The sequence below is a fragment of the Aotus nancymaae genome, unplaced genomic scaffold (assembly GCF_030222135.1).
Source record: "Aotus nancymaae isolate 86718 unplaced genomic scaffold, 86718_ANA_hifiasm-v0.15.2.pri h1tg000076l, whole genome shotgun sequence".
Lineage (NCBI taxonomy): Eukaryota > Metazoa > Chordata > Mammalia > Primates > Aotidae > Aotus > Aotus nancymaae.
The window spans coordinates 14396710-14416980 of NW_026988491.1; the positions used below are offsets into that span (position 1 = coordinate 14396710).

Genomic DNA, 20271 nt, shown 5'->3' on the forward strand with positions numbered 1-20271 from the left:
AATTAAATAGCCCAAGGATGGGGAAATAGATGAGGATATATAGCTGTAGGCATCTGAAGTCCCAGTGAAATGGGCAGGTCCCTTCCTGATCACCCTGAAGAAAGCTAACCCCTGTGTAAGGAACCTCTCCCTTCACACACACACACACACACACACACACACACACACACCAAGCTCTTTAGGGTCCTCTCCCTTCACACACACACACACACAAACACACACACCCCCCCCCCAAGCTCTTTAGGGTCTTGCTCTTAAATATCAATGGATAGACAAGGACGATCAGTCATTTGATAAAAATCTGTGAATGAAAGATGGTGACCAAAGACAAAAGAGGAACTTGGAGGAAACAGGGACAATGCAGGGAGCAGAAGAAAACTAAAATAGGCCGGGCGTGGTGGCTCACGCCTGTAATCCCAGCACTTTGGAAGGCCAAGGCAGGCAGATCCCTGAGGTCAGGAGTTCGAGACCAGCCTGGCCAACATGGCGAAACCCCATCTCTACTAAAAATCCTAGCTACTCGGGAGGGTGAAGCAGGAGAATCGCTTGAACCCTGGAGGCACAGGTTGCAGTGAGCTGAGATCATGCCACTGCACTCCACCCTGAGCAGCAGAGTGAGACTCCCTCTCAAAAAAAAAAAAAAAAAAAAAAGGAAAAGAAAACTAAAATAAAAACACTCTAGAATATCCTCAGGGATGAGAGAATATATTATAATGCAACACTACTAACAGGAGACTGGAAAAAGGAGTATTCAAAGAATGAGGAAGAGCTCTTAAAAATCCAATTAAGGGCCGGGCTTGATGGCTCACACTTGTAATCTCAGCACTTTGGGAGGCCTAGGCAGTTGTATCACCTGAGGTCAGGAATTTGATACCAGCCTGGCCAATATGATGAAACCCCGTCTCTGCTAAAAATACAAAAAAATTAGCTGGGCGTGGTGGCGGGTGCCTGTAATCCCAGCTACTCAGGAGGCTGAAGCAGGAGAAATCACTTGAACCCAGTAGTTGGAGGTTACAGTGAGCCAAGCTCATGCCATTGCACTTCAGCCTGGGCAACAAGAGCAAAACTCTGTCTCAAAAAAAAAAAATGCAATTAAAATAGCAGAAATTATACATACATTAGAAGTTTTAGAAAATAAAGTTGAGAGAACCTCCCAGAAATTAAAATAAAAGATCAAAGATATAAAAATGGAGAAAGAAGAAAATTAATTAAACTCAGAGATTCAATACTGAATAACAGGAATTTCAGAAGGAGAGAACAGAAGTTGGAGAGGAGAAAATTGTCAAATAAATAAGTAGAGAAAATGTCCCAAACCTGAAAAACAGAGTTTCTAGATTGAAAGTACTTACCTAGCACTAGCTCAATAAATAAAAAAAGAACCATGCTTAGTAGTTTGCATTTTTAAAAACTAAGGATACACCAGGAGCGATGTTCATGCCTGTAATCCCAGCACTTTGGGAGGCCAAGGTGGACAGATGACCTGAGGTCAGGAGATTGAGACCATCCTGGCCAACACAGTGAAACCCTGTCTCTACTAAAAATACAAAAAATTAGCCAGGAATGGTGGCAGGGGCCTGTAATCCCAGCTACTCAGGAGGCTGAGGCAGGAGAATTTCTTGAACCCAATAGGTAGAGGTTGCGTTGAGCTGAGATCATGCCATTGCACTCCAGCCTGGGCAACAAGAGTGAAACTCAATTTCAAAAAAAAAAAAAAAATAGGCTGGGTGTGTTGGCTCATGCCTATAATCCCTTGGATCACCTGAGGCAGGTATTTGAGACCAGCCTAGCCAACATGATGAAACCCCATCTCTACTGAAAATACAAAAATCAGCCAGGAATAGTGATGGATGCCTGTAATCCCAGCTACTCTGGAGGCTGAGGTAGGAGAATCACTTGAGCCTGGGAGGGGGAGGTTGTAGTGAGCCCAGATTGTGCCACTGTACTCCAGTCCGAGCACAACAAGGCAAGACTGTCTCAAAAAAAAAAAAAAAAAACTAAGGATAAATGGAAGATCCTAAAAGGGTTTTGTTTTTGTTTTTTTCTTTCTTACTCACCACTATGCAAATAAGGCCCTAAATGTTTCTAGAAAAGACACAGGTCACATCCAAAACTTTGGGACCTAGAATGATACTGAGCTTCTGTGTAGCAGCTCTGGGAGCTAGAAGACAATGGAGCATCACCCTCAAAATTTTGGATGGAAAAGTTTACTGACTTCAACTTTTATATTTAAGCATGTGGGTAAAAAATGTTTTTATGGCCGGGAGTGGTGGCTCAGACTTTGTAATCCCAGCACTTTGAAAGGCTGAGACAGGTGGATCACCTAAGTTCGAGACCAGCATGGCCAACATGGCAAAACCCCATCTGTACTAAAAATCCAAAAACTTAACCAGGCGTAGTGGCACACGCCTATAGTCCCAGCTACTTGGGAGGCTAAGACAGGAGAATTGCCTGAACCCAGGAGGCGGAGGTTGCGGTGAGCCGAGATCGCGCCATTGCACTCCAGCTTGGGTAACAAGAGCGAAACTCCATCTCAAAAAAAAAAAAAGACTAAGAAGAGGAAGTGGTAATTATTAGTGCCAGGGAAACCAAAATTATACAAGAAAGGAAATTTAATTATAGCATTCCATATGATTCAGCCGTATATATTATTTACTACATAATAGCACAGTTAGCACTGAACATTGAGTTGAACAAAAACAGTAACTTACACTGGGAGGAAGGGAGGATGGAGGCTTGCGTTGTGAGGGTGGGGTGGGGTGGAGAGTGCTGTTTTTGTTTGTCAGCCTATAATACTAATTATTTGACTTTTTAAATCATATATTCAATAAAAATTTTAATAATTTTAAAATCAAATTAGTAATTTAAATTACAATAAATTATTAAAGAAGGGAACAATTCCCTCTATGAAATTATGTTAATAATTTATATTAAGGAATTATTCCCTTTTTTTATAGTTTTTTTTTTTTTAAGACTTAGGGTCTTGGTATGTTCTCTAGGCTGGAATGCAGTGGCTGTTCACAGGTGTGATCATAGAGTGCTACAGCCTGGAACTGCTAGGCTCAATCGATCCTCCTGCCTCAGCCCCCTGGAGTAGCTGGGACTTACAAGATCATGCCATGGCTCTCAGCCTTTTCTTTATAGCTTTAAAAATAAAAGCATGTATATACCTATATATGCCTATACACACACACACACACACACACACACACACACACACACACGGTTAAAAAGATATATTTTCTGCTTCATTTTGCTCTAAAATAGGTATATATTTGAACTTGATATTTATAAAATCATATAATATGTATTCTTTTGTGAATTGCTTCCTTCACTTGATTACCTTTTTGTAACATCCAGATTGAGATGTGTAGCTGTAGTTTATTTGTTTTCGTGCAATACAGTATTCTATTTTCTGAAAACACCATAGCCTATTTATCTGTTTTACTGTTGATAGACATTTATTCATGTATTTTTTTCTGCTAAAAATGATTCTACAACAAATACTTTTGTACGTGCAAAAGTTTCTGTAGGGTATATACATAGAAGTGCAATTAGTAAGGTGTACAGTAAATGCATGTTCAAATGTACTAAATAATGGCAAACTTTTTCAAAGTAGCCATACCAGTTTTCCCTCCCACTAGGAGTGGATAAGAATTGCTATTGCTCTGTATCCTTGTCAACACTTGGTATTGCCTGACTTTAATTTTAGCCAACCTGGTAGTTGTGAAATGGTTTTAATTTGCATTTTCTTGACTGACATGAGATTGGATATCTTTTCATACGTTTAGGAATTGTTTATGTGTTCTCTTCAGTGAAATTCCTAGTTGGTTATTTTTCTAGTAGATTGTCTTTGTCTCATTGATTCGTCACTGTTCTTTTATATGCTGGATGCTCATCCTTTGTCAGAGTTACATGTTTTGCAGATCAACATGTTTCCTTTTTTATTCTGCATATCTAATCACTCAAGGAGAAGTTTGAAAACCATTGGCCTAGGCTTCTTTTCTGTGCACCACAGTGAAATGACCTTGTGGTTCTGCACAGGGTAGGTCTGGGTTCTTGGAGTGAGTCTCATTGTAGTTACTGACTACTGCTGACCTGTGGCGCTTGCCTTTGCAGGTGGAACAGGAGGATTTTGTAATGGAAGGGCATGGCAAGACTCCACCTCCTGGTGAAGAAAGCAAACAGTGAGTCACAGTTTATTTAAAAAGAGTCCTATTACAGGTCCTCTGAAACACTTTGGTTCAACATGCTGACTATGTGTTTGTCAGAGATGTATATGTTGGAGACATTGGGGAACTCACCTGTTGCTTTGGTGGCTGTGAATCCATTGCTTCTATTTATAGACCAACTAACTGGAAGGATGAGAAAGTTAGCTTTATAGTTTTTCACACTCGCCTAATCAAAATTTATGTTACGTTTTAGCAATGGCTTTAAGGCTCAGTATGTTCCAAATTGAGCTAATTCAGTTTGGTTGATTTCCAAAGAAAGTATAAAATAGTACATCCTTTTCTCAGCAATGTCTTTATGAAGTGGACTAAATTAATAGACCATTTCCTTGCAATCTAAGTGTGAATTTATTTGAATAGTGCTTCCTGAAATTCTATTCCATTTGGTTATTTACACTTCTGATCTTTGTTTAAATAACAAATTGTTTCCCTAAAGGAACAGGAATTATAAATAATATAACTTAGCCAACATTCTAAATAATTTAGAATCTCTCCCCTGACTTCTTAAGGGGTGATTGGTTTTAAACCTGAAGTTGGGAGTCTGCGGGGTAGCTTTTTGATAGCAGTGAGTGGATTTTTTTCCTCTCTCTGTTATAGAATGTGAAAAACTGTGTTGCAGAGCAGACTGGCTTTTCATATGCCCTTTTAAAGGAAAAACAGTTAAGACTGCTTAAAGTACTGACATAACTACTATTTTTTATTCAGACATTAGTCTCCTAAATTGAATGGCCCAGTGATTCATGGAATTTACCAAAAATCTATAGAGAAACTCCTCTTGCTCATATTTTTTTTTTCCTAGAAAATAGTTTAATTTTGTTCTGTCTTAAGAAAATTATGTGTTTGAAACCCTTAGGAATAAATTATACAGAATGGACTATACTGCCACGAGGCCAGATTCATTAAAGGAAAATGGCTCGTCTTGTATTTGTTGTGAATGGAAACCAGGATATTTTCACAGCTGGTTTAATTTGCTAACCAGGCAATTTTAAAAATAGCTTACAATATAAATCCTAACTTTGCTGTATTCTGTCAAAAGCACTTATATTCTGCATGGGCTAATGGAATCAATTCATCTTTAGCAAATTAGAATGCCAGACATCTAGTCCCAGTGGAATGACGAGAGAAACACTTTAGGTGCTTTTCTCCCTGTCCACTGCACAGGCCTCCACCCCCACAGTCTGGTCACAGATCTGTCATAGAAAAATTATACTCCCCTTGGCTAGGCACAGTGGCTCACACCTATAATCCTAGCTACTTTGGGAGGCCGAGGTGGGCGGATTGCCTGAGCTCAGGAGTTCAAGACCAGCCTGGGCCACATGGTAAAACCCCGTCTCTACTAAAATGCAAAATAAATTAGTCTGGTGTGGTGGCATGTGCCTGTAGTCCCAGATACTCGGGATGCTGAAGCAGGAGAATTGCTTGAACCCAGGAGGCAGAGGTTGCAGTGAGCTGAGATCATACCACTGCACCCCAGCCTGGGTGACAGAGTAAGGCTTGGTTTTCTGTGCACAAGGTACTTTGCTTAAATGTTTTTTACTCTGTCATTTCCACTCATTACACTATTTCATCTCCATTTAACTCACATATCAGGGTAGGTAACTCACCCATGGTAATGCAGCTTGAAATGCAATATAGATTTGAACCCAGATCTCACCGATGCTCTCACATCCTTTGCCATCCTTGGAAGCTATGTTCCTGAAAAGTTTAGTAAAACTGCAGTTGTCAAGATCAAAGTCTCATGAATAAGAGGGAGTTGGGGGAAACAATGAAAATGGCATTAAGCCTATTTTTAAAACACAGATGAAAGTTCTGTACTATAAAGGGTATCCATTTCCCAAACAAACCAGTCTTTATCTTTAAAAACCTCTCTAGTAACCTCTCTCCTGAATCAGCTTATTTAGGTATTCAGGAAACGTTGCTGGGCAGATTCTCCCACAAGTTTTATGTTATACAAACTGTACTTCTTTTAGAGAGTTTCAGACAGCCCCAGCAAGTTGGAATGCCATGTGTTGTATCCTTGCATTTCTCCTTTGTTTTGTTTTCACAAGTCTCATACTGCCTAACCTTTTCACAGGTGAATACTATTCTATTTCTGGGCCTGGTCAGCTATAATATACTGAAGTGATAAAGCAGAAATCAGTCTTCTCAAAGGTGCTGTGTTCTTTTTTTGAGGCAACAACAATAAAAATATTTACAAAAAAATATTTTTAATCTCAGAACTGCAGTTGGCAAATGATTATTACTATACTTTATAAATATGATTCAGTTTGGATAGAGAATCTAGGAACTGAGTAATTTTTTTTTTTTTTTTTTTTTGAGAGAGTTTCACTCTTGTTGCCCAGGCTGGAGTGCAGTGGCGCGATCTTGGATCACTGCAACCTCCGCCTCCCAGGTTCAAGCGGTTCTCCTGCTTCAACCTCCCAAGTAGCTGGGATTACAGGCATGTGCCACCACGCCCGGCTAATTTTGTGTTTTTAGTAGAAACAGGGGGGTTTCTTCATGTGGGTCAGGCTGGTCTTGAATTCCTGACCTCAGGTGATCTACCTGCCTTAGCCTCCCAAAGTATCTGGGATTACAGGTGCCCACCACCACAATGCCCAGCTAATTTTTTATATTTTTAGTAGAGACAGGGTTTCACCATGTTGGCCAGGCTGGTCTTGAATTCCTGATCTCAGATGATCCACCCACCTCAGCCTCCCAAAGTGCTGGGATTACAGGCGTGAGCCACCATGCCTGGCCATAATTTTTTAATAAAAGTAATATTAGCTTGTCATAAAACATTCAAACAATAAATGTGACTATAGAAATAAAGGTGAGATTCTTCCATTCCTAATCTTCCTAAACATTTTCTGTACATGTAAAAAAAAATTAAATTGGCCAGGCGAGGTGACTCACGCCTGTAATCCCAGCACTTTGGGAGGCTGAGGCGGGTGGATCACGAGGTCAAGAGATCAAGACCAGCCTGGTCAACATGGTGAAACCCCGTCTCTACTAAAAATACAAAAAATTAGCTGGGCACGGTGGCGCGTGCCTGTAATCCCAGCTACTCAGGAGGCTGAGGCAGGAGAATTGCCTGAACCCAGGAGGCGGCGGTTGCGGTGAGCCGAGATCACGCTATTGCACTCCAGCCTGGGTAACAAGAGCGAAACTCCATCTCAAAAAAAAAAAAAAAAAAAAAATTAAATTGATTTTTTAAAAAATTTCTCCTGAGACTTACTTTTGTAATTTGACGTATTTTCAGTCTATTTCTTTTTTTTTTACTTCGAGGCAAGATCTTACTCTGATACCTAGGCTAGGGTGCAGTGATGCGATCATAGCTCACTGCTACCTCGAACTCCTGGGCTCATGGGATCTTCCTGCCTCAGCCTCCCAAGTGGCTGGGACTACAGGTGCATACCACTGTACCCAGCTAATTAAAAAAATTTTTTTTTTTAGAGATGAGGTCCCATATTGTTGCCCAGACTGCTCTACAACTCCTGGGCCCAGGAATCCTCCTGCCTCAGCCTTCCAAAGTGTTGGGATTACAGGTATGAGCCACCTGGCCCGGCCTGTTTCATTCTTTTAAACATCTGTTGAACATTCTGTTGAATAGATGTACTATAGTCATTCTTCCCTAACAGATATTTTGGTGGCCCTCACTTCCTTGATTACTACAAATAATATTTTATTAAAAATCCTTATTCTTATATTTTTATTTTTATTTATTGATTGAGAGGGTCTCACTGTGTTGCCCAGGCTAGACAACACAGTGGTGGGATCATAACTGACTTCAGCCTTGAACTCCAGGGCACAAGTGATCTTCCACCTTAGCCTTCTAAGTAGCTAGTACTACAGGCACACACTACCAAGCCCAGATACTTTTTTTTTTTTTTTTTGCTTGTAGTAGAAACAGGGCCTCACTATGTTGCCCAGGCTGATCTCAAACTCTTGGGCTCAAGCAATCCTCCCAGCCTCAGCCTCCCACAGTGCTGGAATTACAGGCATGTGCCATCACCCCTGGTCTCTTGCTGTTTTCATTTGTGTTCTGCTTACTAATGAGATGGAATATCTTTTGTTAGTTTATTGGCCGTTTATTTTTATTTTGTGTATCACCTATTTACATATATTTCCCATTTTTATTGGATTGTTTTTATAGCTTTATAGGAGCCCTTTATACATTTTAGATACTATTAACCTTTGTCTGTTGAGATGTTTTAAATATTTTCTCTCAGTCCTTATTATTTAACATTAGATATCTTTCACGCCAACAAATCTTTAAAATTTTTATATAGTAAAATCAACCTTTCTGGCTTTCATGTTTTGTGCTTGCCTTGAGAAGTCGTCCTTACCCTAACCTGATAAAATATCCGTAGGTTTTCTACTTTATTTTTTACATTTAGATGTTTAATTGAATTGGTACTCAGTTTTGTATATGGTGTGAGGCAGAGATCTAACTTAATTTTTTTTCCAAATAGTTCTCATTCACTGGTATTAGCCTGTATGAACAGCCCATTTCACTCACAGAGGCCAGGAGAACACATGGTTAATGTAACTTGCTCAAGGTCATGGAGCATAAGTTCTATTAAGAGGCAGATTAAGGTAGCTATATATGTAGAAACTGCTTGAAAAATAATTGACTTCTGATATTGAGAAGTATTTGTGCTAAACTGTTAATATTCTAGACCAGTTGTACTGAATTCTGGTATATGTATATGAATAAGATTTATAATGTGTATAGCTGTAAACACTTTATGTGTATTGTTTCATTGGGGTTTATTTACTATTAGAATATCTAATCATTTTTCTGAGGATATTCTCTTTGAGAGTTACTTTAGCAAATCAGACAAGCAAAGTTTATTGCCATGTAATTACTACATTAAAATTACACAGCTTTAATTGCATGACGTGTTTAATGCAGGAGTAAATATGAAAATTATGACAGCTTTTAAAAAAGCAGCTGAGCAGGTACTTGCTCATAGATTGTGTTTGACCATGCTTATTGAAAGGTCACTGTAGGCCGGATGCAGTAGATTATGAGGTTAGGAGATCGAGACCAGCCTGGCCAAGATAGTGAAATGCCGTCTCTACTAAAAAAATACAAAAATTAGCCAGGTGTGGTGGCATATGTCTGTAATCCCAGCTACTCAGGAGGCTTAGTCAGGAGAATCACTTGAACCTGGGAGGTAGAGGTTGCAGTGAGCCGAGATCGAGCCACTGCACTCTAGCCTAGGCAACAGAGCCAGACTCCGACTCAAAAAAAAAAAAAAGAGGTTTTTATAGATAAAATGCAAATGGGCTTTTGATTTGGTTTTATTTATATTTGTGATAGTCTAAAGGTTTGTGGGAAGAGCATTTGGGTTTGTAGGAAGAGCATTTGTTGTAATTTTGAAGCTAAATACCAATTTTGGTGTAGTTGTAAATTTGACTTCTTTCGTTCTTTTAATTTTTTCCCACTATATCTTATAATCTTTAAATCTAAGCTTTCAATCTTTATGTTAAAGTTGACTCAAATTCTCAAAAGATACTTATCTTTAATGTACTGAAATTACTGAATTTTTCTAGTAAATTTTTGTCAATTAAATGTTCTTCATTCTTTTGTCTCATTATATGAAATGCCATTATTAAAAACAAATTTCTCACAATAGAATATTGAAGAGTATTTGCATAGAATAGTCAAGAGATGGGAATATCTATCAACAGATGAATGGATAAACAAAATGGTGCATACACTTAAAAGGGAATATTATACAGCCTGAAAAAAGAAAATTCTGTCATATGTTACAATATAGATGAACCTTGAAGACATCATGATAAGCAAAATAAGCCAATTACAAAAGGACAAATATTTATGATTTTACTCAAATGAAGTATCTAAAGTAGTCAAAATCATAGAAAGTAGAAAGGTGATTGCTAAGGGCTGAGGTGGAGGAAGTTAATGTTTAATGGGAATAGAGCTTCAATTTTGCAAGATGAAGTTTCTGGAGATGTGTTGCACAGCAGTGTGATTATACTTAATACTGCTGGACTGGATGCTTAAAAATGGTTAAGATGGGGCTGGGCACGGTGGCTCACGCCTGTAATCCCAGCACTTTGGGAGGCCGAGGCGGGTGGATCACGAGGTCAAGAGATCGAGACCATCCTGGTCAACATGGTGAAACCCCGTCTCTACTAAAAATACAAAAAATTAGCTGGGCATGGTGGCGCGTGACTGTAACCCCAGCTACTCAGGAGGCTGAGGCAGGAGAATTGCCTAAACCCAGGAGACGGAGGTTGCGGTGAGCCAAGATCGTGCCATTGCACTCCAGCCTGGGTAACAAGAGCAAAACTCCATCTCAAAAAAAAAAAAAAATGGTTAAGATGATACATTTTTATGGGTTTTTTACATGGCAGTTTTAAAAATTACATTGAAATGTACTTTTAAACTCCTATGTAACCTCTGAAGTGGTTCTTTAACCCCCTTTAAACCATTAAAGTATGTACATGTTGAGATAAATTTATTTCAAGCCTGGATTTCAAAGACTTAGTTCCCCCTCACCACAAAAAAGAATACAAAAGATTAACTTTTATATTGACTTTATGTTGAAATGACAATCTTTTATATATGTTGTGCTAAATAAAACTTTATTAGAAGTTTTAAAAAATCTTATTTCATGATTTGTTTTATAGACAGCATCTCCTTTTAGGGATTATTGATAAACTTTTTAGAATTGACAGGAATTGTATCAATACCTATATTTTTATATTTCTGCTTCCTTAGGGTGCCATCTTTTTTTATTTTGCTCTCTTAGGGAGAACCATTTCAGAGGTTACATGGGAGACCTATAAGGAAATGGAAGTATTGAAGATAGTTTTTTTTGTTTGTTTGTTTGTTTGAGATGGAGTCTCACTGTGTTGCCCAGGCTGGAGGGCAGTGGTACGATCTCGGGTCACTGCAGCTTCCACCTCCCAGGTTCAAGCAATTCTCCTGCCTCAGCCTCCCAAGTAGCTAGGACTACAGGCGTGCACCACCATGCCTGGCTACTTTTTGTATTTTTAGTAGAGACAGGGGTATCACCATGCTGGCCAGGCTGGTCTTGAACTACTGACCTCGTGATCCACCCGACTTGGCCTCCCAAAGTGCTGGGATTACAGGCAAGAGCCACCACACCTGGTCTGAAGGCAGTTTTATATTGATGGTTTAGAGAGAAAGAAGAGTGTAATGTATGGAGTTAGCACTGCTCTCCATACTCCAGTGTGTTGTGGTTCTGTGTGGCCTTGTGCTCCAGGTGCTGGGTTTTGTTTTGTTTTGTTTTGTTTTGTTTTGTTTTGTTTTGTTTTGTTTTGTTTTGAGATGGAGTCTCCCTCTGTATCTCAGGCTGGAGTGCAGTGGCGCAATCTCGGCTCACTGCAGCCTCCGCCTCCCAGGTCCCGGTTCAAGCAATTCTCCTACCTCAGCCTCCCAAGTAGCTGGGATTACAGGCACCGGCCACCATGCCCAGCTAATTTTTCTATTTTTTAATAGAGACGGGGTTTCACCATGTTGGCCAGTCTGGACTGAACTCCTGACCTCTTGTGATCTGCCCACCTCGGCCTCCCAAAGGGCTGGGATTGCAGGCATACACCACCACGCCCGGCCCCAGGTGCTGTTTTATAAGTTTCTTAACTCTGTCATCTTGATTACATTCTCTTCTTCCTGATTACATTCATCCCATTTTAAATGTCTAGTTATAAAAGGCCCTTTTAATTTTTCTGAATTTTACTTATTATACATCTTTCTTCAGTCCTAACAGTTTGTCCTCACCTTATCTCTGTTTCTGCTGCCGCTCCAACTCCCTAACTTACAACTCCATCTTTTAAACTTTTAAAAGTTGCACTTGTAGCACAAGATAAATCCACACTGTGTAAGGATTCCTTTTATTAATATATTCCTTGTTTCATATTTGACTACCTAATTAGGCGCTAAACTTTTTGGGAACCATTCTTTTGAGTGTTTATTTAAAAACCTTGGGAAGCTCTATAGCATTTCCTAAGTACAGGGAAAAGTAAAAATATTTACAAATCATGAATTTTATAGATAATCCTCTTCAGAACACAAACGTTGATATTTTGCCATAGGAAAGTTGTTGTTGTTAACGTTTTTATTTTGTGTATTATACCATAAGGTTTTTGCCAGTTTTTTTCCCCTTCAAACCGTTACAATATGTACATGTTGAAATAAATTTATTAAGAAGTACCAGGTTGAATTCTCTGTAAACTCAATCATTATTGCACAGTAGTAAGTTAGACATCAGAAGAATAGTTGGCTTTTCTATATAATCTTTAACAGCTTTTGGGGGAACGAGGAAATGAGTTTTCAAGTTAATTGGTATTTTGAAAATGGCACAAAGAAGTTCAGTAGATGATAGTTTATAGTCATGGAAGTTTTGCTGCTGGGAGTTTTTGTAAAACCATCAACATTTTGTACTAGATCTTTGAGGAACTTTCAGTTGCTAATAAATTTTGTAATTTGCATTGAAGTTACCTTTAAAAAAATTAATTCTCTAACATCTTTTTTCCCCCCAGAGGTCTCAGAATTGTAAAAAATTCTGAATTTTGTGAGATTTTTCTTGGACCCCTGGACCATGGATTAATTGCAATAAGAGTAATTTCAAGGCCGGGCCTGGTGGTTCACGCCTGTAATCTCAACACTTTGGGAGGGAGAGGAGGGAGGATTGCTGGAGCTCAGGAGTTAGAGAACAGCCTGGGCAATATGGCCAATCCTTATCTCTACAAAAAATGCAAAAATTAGCTGAGCCTGTTGTTGTGCTCCTGTAGTCCCAGCTACTCAAGATCACTTGAGCCTGAGAGGTAGAGGTTGCAGTGAGCCAAGATCTCACCACTGCCCTCCAGCCTGGGTGACAGAACAAGACCCTGTCTCAAAAAAAAAAAAAAAGTAATTTTAATACATGACAGAATGAGACCCTGTCTCTAAAATAAAATAAAATAAAAAGGCTAAGCACAGTGGCTCATGCCTATAATTCCAGCACTTTGGGAGGCCGATGCGGGCAGATCACCTGAGGTCAGGAGTTTGAGACCAGCCTGGCCAATATGGAGAAACCCTGTCTCTACTAAAAATACAAAATTAGCCAGGCATGGTGGCATATGCCTGTAATTCCAGCTACTTGGAAGGCTGAGGCAGGAAAATTGCTTGAACCAGGGAGGCGGAGGTTGCAGTGAACGAGATTGCTCCATTGCCCTCCAGCCTGGGCAACAAGGACAAAACTCCATCTGAAAAGAAAAGAGAAAAGAAAAGGGTAACTTTAATAGATATGTGTTTCACAATTTTATTTTATCTTATTATCTTATCTTAGCTACAGATAACAGCCTTGTTTCCTATTCTCACTGCAACCTCCGCCTTTGGGTTCAAGTGATTCTGCTGCCTTGGCCTCCCAGTAGCTGTCATTACAGGTGCACACCACCACACCCTGCTAATTTTTGTATATTTAGTAGGTACAGGGTTTCCCCATGTTGGCCAGGCTGGTCTCGAACTCCTGACCTTAGGTGATCTGCCTGCCTGGGTCTCCCAAAGTGCTGGGATCACAGGTGTGAGCCACTATGCTTGCCAGATATGTGTTTCACAATTGACAATGACTACAAACTTTTTTTTTTTTTTTTACTTTATTTATTTATTTATTTATTTATTTTATTGCATTTTAGGTTTGGGGGTACATGTGAAGAACATGCAAGATTGTTGCATAGGTGCACACGTGGCAGTGTGATTTGCTGCCTTCCTCCCCTTCACCTATATGTGGCATTTCTCCCCATGCTATCCCTCCCCAACCTCCCACCCCCCACTGTCCCTCCCCTGTTTCCCCGCAACAGACCCCAGTGTGTAGTACTCCCCTCCCTGTGTCCATGTGTTCCCATTGTTCAACACCCACCTATGAGTGAGAACATGCGGTGTTTGATTTTGTGTTCCTGTGTCAGTTTGCTGAGAATGATGACTTCCAAGTTCATCCATGTCCCTACAAAGGACGTGAACTCATCGTTCTTGATGGCTGCATAATATTCCACAGTGTATATGTGCCACATTTTCCCTGTCCAGTCTATCATTGATGGGCATTTGGGTTGGTTCCAGGTCTTTGCTATTGTAAACTGTGCTGCTATGAACATTCGTGTGCATGTGTCCTTATAGTAGAACGATTTATAATCCTTTGGATATATACCCAGTAATGGGATTGCTGGGTCAAATGAAATTTCTATTTCTAGGTCCTTGAGGAATCGCCACACTGTCTTCCACAATGGTTGAACTAATTTACACTCCCACCAACAGTGTAAAAGTGTTCCTATTTCTCCACATCCTCTCCAGCATCTGTTGTCTCTAGCTTTTTTAATGATCGTCATTCTAAATGGCGTGAGATGGTATCTCAATGTAGTTTTGATTTGCATTTCTCTAATGACCAGTGATGATGAGCATTTTTTCATATGTTTGTTGGCCTTATGTATGTCTTCTTTTGTAAAGTATCTGTTCATATCCTTCACCCACTTTTGAATGGGCTTGTTTGTTTTTTTCTTGTAAATCTGTTTTAGTTCTTTGTAAATTCTGGATATCAGCCCTTTGTCAGATGGGTTAGCTGCAAAAATTTTTTCCCATTCTGTTGGTTGCCGATTCACTCTAATGACTGTTTCTTTTGCCGTGCAGAAGCTGTAGAGTTTGATTAGGTCCCATTTGTCTATTTTGGCTTTTGTTGCCAATGCTTTTGGTGTTTTGATGACTACAAACTTTAAGAGTTGCTCTTGGGAGCCGCGGTGGCTCGGGCCAGTTGTCCTGGTGCTTGAGGAGGTGAGGCTATGCATTCAAGGCTAACCTGGGCAACATGAGAACCTCTCATTCATTAAAAAAAAAAAAAAAGTTGCTCTTCATTACAGGCTAAGGTGTTAACTTTAAATAATAACAAATAGAGTAGGTCATGCAGCTCTCAGAATGTTTATTTTGTTTATATTTTACTTATATGGACAACTAATATGCCTTTATGGAAAAATATTAATTGAAAGGCAAGATATATTTATCCTGTGACTTGAAAGTGGTGTCTTAAGGCATCTTTTTGGAGATATTGTTGTTATGTAGTTGCAGAATGTTTTCAAATCCTTAGCACTATGTGAAAATAGGTAAAGAAATATATGTTCAGAATCAAGAATCTCCAGTGGTGTCATGAAGAGAAGCTTGTGTTCATTTTCTCCACATTTTCTGATCACTTGAGGGTATGGATCCAAGTTCCCTCAGAGCATTCTGGCATTTGCCTTCCCTTAGGGAATATCTGTGTGTGAAGTGAGGAAGAGTATGATAAGCGGGAGGGGAGGCTCAAGGCAGAAAAGATTAGGTTAAAGCTTCATGCTAGGTCTTTAGCTCTATGAGGATGGATATCTGTTGTCTTGGTCACTGCCTAGAGAAGTGCTGGCACAAAAAGCATCTATAAATATATGTTGAATGAATAAGGATGTCAGGAAGTTCCCATCGACTGTTAAGAATCCCTAATCTACACTCTCACTTTGAAAGTCAGAGGTGGTGTTATTAAAAAACCTAATTTCAGAATATTTTATCTGTTATTGGCAGAAGAAAAGTGCATTAAAGTACTTCGGGGGGCCGAGGCGGGAGGATCACTTGAGGTCAGGAGTTCAAGATCAGCCTGACAAACATCGTGAAACCCTGTCTCTACTAAAAAAAAAAAAACAATTAGCCGGGCATGGTGACAGGCTCCTGTAATCCTAGCTACTCAAGAGGTTGAGGCAGGAGAATCACTTGAACTTGGGAGATGGAGGTTGCAAAAGATCGCACTCACCACTGCACTCCAGCTTGGGCGACAGAATGGGACTCTGTAAAAAAAAAAAAAAAAGAAAGTACATTGATCCCACCACCATGCACGACTAATTTTTGTATTTTTAGTAGAGATGAGGTTTCGCCATGTTGGCCAAGCTGGTCTCAAACTCGTGACCTCAGATAATCTGCCCACCTTGCCCTCCCAAAATGCTGGGATTACAGGTGTGAGCCACCAAATCCGCCCCCCGCCCTTTTTTTTGAGACAGGGTCTCACTTTGTCACCCAGGCAGTGCAATCGTGCAGTCTTGCAATCTGGGCTTACTGCAGCCTCAACTAAAAAAAATCTTTTTGAGACACTCAGGTTGTAGTGCAGTGGCATGGTGATGGCTTATTGCAGCTTCGACCATCTAGACTCAAGCAATCCTCCCACTTCAGCCTCCAGAGTAGCTAGTACTATAGGCACACACTACCATGCCTGGCTAATTTTTTGGTTTTAGTAGAGACAAGGCCTGACTGTGTTGCCAGGCTAGTCTTGAACTCCTGGGCTCAAGCAGTCCTTCTGCCTTGGCCTCCCAAAGTACTTGGATTACAGCCATGAGCCACTATGCCCAGTCATCGACTTTAGATTCAGTCCTTTCTTGAATACGTTCCAATAGACCTGATTTTATCGTCATTATTCTTCTTAAGCATCCCTACCTATAGGCCAGTGTATTAGTTCATTCTCATGTTGCTAAAAAAGAACTACCTGAGTCTGGGTAATTTATAAAGGAAAAAGGTTTCATTGACTCACACTTTCACATGGCTGGGGAGGCCTCAGGAAAAATCATGGCAGGAAGGAAAGCAAACATCCTTCTTCACTTGGCAGCAGAAAGGAGAAGTGCTGAGCAACGGGGGGAAAGCCCCTTATAAAACCATCAGATCTTGTGAGAACTCACTCACTATCATGAGAACAGCATGAAAGTGACCACCCCCATGATTCAGTTACCTCCCACTGGGTCCCTCCCACAACACATAGGGATTATGGGAACTACAATTCAAGATGAGATTTGGGTGGGGACACAGCCAGACCGTATCAGCCAGTTATCAGTTGTTATTATTATTTTTGCAGAAAATGCCTTTCTAGCCAAGTCTGAGCCCTTTTTTTGCTTCTAAGGGCCTCCCTAAGGTGCTGTTAGCCTATCTATGCATATTTTCACTACTGTCCGGAGGAACTTCTGCTCCTGCCAGGGGCTCTGCTGAAGATCTTCCATGCAAGTCTGGTTTCCTTCTCCCTTAAATGTCTGTGGTCAGGCAAAGAAATCCTTCTTTCTGACCAGCTGCAAATCTGGCTTTTGTGGGAATACTTTTTAAGAAAAAGCAAATTAATTTCAAAGACAAAATTAGGTTCAAAAGTGAATATTTATTTACAAAGAGGAGATAATTCACAAAAATGGAAAATTTAAAAAGTTGACAACAAATACCACAAAATTCAGAAAAACAATGTAATATTTGTATTAATTGGTTGCCTAACACATGGCTATGAAACATTTCCCCTACATTTTTTGGCCTTGCTATACTCTTTGATCATCCTCCCTATTCTTTGATATTTTCTAAAAAGAGAATAGGTAAATAATTCAGTGCTTCCTATAGCATAGTTGACCAAAATATGTTTTTTGTTACTAATTAGATAAGTTCCATTCAGCCTCACAACTTGTTATTGGTGACATCATATAAATTTGTAAAATTGTTGTCTAGGCGCAGTCGCTCATGCCTGTAATCCCAACACTTTGGGAGACTGAGGCAGGCAGATCACAAGGTCAGGAGTTCAAGACCAGCCTGACCAACATGGTGAAACCCTGTCTCTACTAAAAATAAGAAAAATTAGCTGGGCATGATGGATGGCATGCACCTGTAATCCCAGCTACTCAAGAGGCTGAGGCAGGAGAATTGCTTGAACCCAGGAGGCTGAGATTGCATTGAGCCGAGATTGTCCCACTGCACTCCAGCCTCAGTGACAGAGCGAGACTCCATCTCAAAAAAAAAAAAAAAGTTGTCAGCAATTTTGGGAAAACCTCTATCTTTTATATATGCACTATGAAATTGCAAAGCTTCACCTTTTCTCTTACATTGACTAATCTGAAATAGCCTTTGAATTGACATATGTATATTACAACATAATGTGGCTCTGCAGAATTCTGTCGTGATACAGAGTGAGTTGACCCAGTAACAGCTATTTGTACATTGATGGTTAACATTATCTCAACCATATGCAGTTTTATGAAAACCACATAAATTTAGTTTATTCTATTAAACCCAAAACAAAGGTATCCTCAACTGAAGGTCTCCTTGGGTGGAATCTACAGAATGCCTGAAATCACTCTTAAGTCCACTGACACAAGGGGAACCATAATGGGAAAAAAGTTGGTATGGAAGGACAAATACTATTAATATGATTCTATTTATCTGAGGTACTTAGAGCAGTCAGTTTAGAGACAGAAAGTAGAATGGTGGTTGCCAGGAGATAGGGAAGGGGAAAAAAAGGAAGTAGTTGTTTAATGTGAACAGAATTTCAGATTTGCAAGATGAAAAAGTTCTGGAGATCTGTTGCATAGCAGAGTGAATATACATAACACTACTGAACTTCTACACTTAAAAATGGCTAAGATGATCAATTTTATGTGTTTTTTACCACAATAAAAATTATCTGGCCAGGCTTTGTGGCTATGGTGGCACATGCCTGTCATCCAAGCTACTTGGGAGGCTGAGTTTGAGACAGGAGGATTGCTTGAACCTGGCCGTTTGAGGCTGCAGTGAGCCGTGATTGTGCCACTGCACTCTAGCCAGGGCAACAGAGCGAGACCTTGCAAAAAACAACAGCAAAAATATAGTAACCAAAAAATAAGGAATCATTGGGCATTTTGTTAGGATCCCTCCTAGAGCTTTAGGAGGGACCCATGAAAATGAGGGGGCCTACAGCTTTAACTTCACTAGCTTCAGAGCAAAGCAAATCTGTTTCAGCCATTCTGTTCCTATCTGTTTAAACCCAACTGAACTAAGCTGTAGTGTCTCCATTTTCAAACTCCCCTCTCTTAGAGCACAACCATACAGTTAATAATTTATCTTACACTTTTTGTTGATTGCCTCATGCCTATGTCTTATCTCTCAACTGTAGGATAAGTGTTGTCTTCTTTTACAACCTAAAAGTACCTAGGTTCGTAGTATTCATCCGTTCATTTCTTTGCTTATTTGTTCATTCATTCAGCAGATATTAATTGAATTTCTCTTCTGTGCTAGACCCAGAAATAAAATCTACATACCCTGCCCTCTTAAGGGTTCATTGTTTAGAGACGGAAACACTAAGTAAGTGGTTAATAACAGGCTATGAACGCGCTACTTTAGAGATATGTATGAGGTGCCTTGGAGCACAGATGGGTGTACTCAACTCAGCCTGGAGTGTCAAGAAAGGCTTCCTCCAAATGCAGATTTAATTTTTGAGGTTCAATGCTAGGAATTTCAGAAAAAATGTTCCTTAAAAGGCCTGCTGGCATTCTAACTTACAATAATAGTATAAATGTTAGCATTCGGATTTGTAACCAAATCCAGAGATTGTTGAATTCAGGTCACATTGGAGATCCTCACGTAGTTTTGGCTATTATTTCTGCTGGGAGTAAGAATAGCAGAAAGGCTTAGCTCTCCCATTGACATTTTTTCTTGTCAGCCTTCCTCCTTGCCATGGTTTGGTAGTACTAAAGTTGGTGAAACTTGGAAAAGTCTTTGCCTTTTCTAGGTTCTCTACATGGCAAACTCCTACTCATTCTTTGAGACTCAGTTCAAACTCTCACCTCCTCCCCTGTAAAATCTTTTCTGATTCTCCCAGCAGTTACCCTTTTTCTTTTTCTTTCTTTTTTCTTTTTTTTTCATTTCTCATATAGACTTAGTCTTTCTCAGTACCTTTTTATTCCCATAGCATAGCCATGTTATATCTCTATTTATACTTTCATTATGATACTTTGCTACGTTTTAATTATGGATTTCCATGCTTCTCTGTCCTTTGAAGTGTTATTAATCCTTTTTGTATGCCCTGGGCCTGGTCCTAGCACACTAACTGCTACACAGTAGGTGCCGTGCAACAAATAATGGTTGTTGACTTCATGAATGAATGGTGAGTCCAGAGTTTGGAGTCTTATTTTTGAATAAATTGATTGGCCTTACAATATTTCATGGTCACAAGATTACATGCTTAACAAGTATCAGTTATCTTACAATAGAATCACTTCTACCTTCAAAATATACTGCGTACTTACATACTTT

At 39.7% G+C, this 20271-nt stretch overlaps 1 protein-coding gene across 4 annotated transcripts in view; it reads left to right on the forward strand.

Annotated features, from left to right (window-relative positions):
* TNRC6B (trinucleotide repeat containing adaptor 6B) overlaps positions 1-20271 on the forward strand; it is a 291478-nt gene that overhangs the window by 104657 nt on the left and 166550 nt on the right. For all 4 annotated transcript variants that reach the window (XM_064368066.1, XM_021668746.2, XM_064368065.1 and 1 more), the window contains exon 4: positions 4117-4184. In XM_064368066.1, the coding sequence (XP_064224136.1) occupies positions 4117-4184 (68 nt within the window). The remainder of the gene's footprint in view (positions 1-4116; positions 4185-20271) is intronic.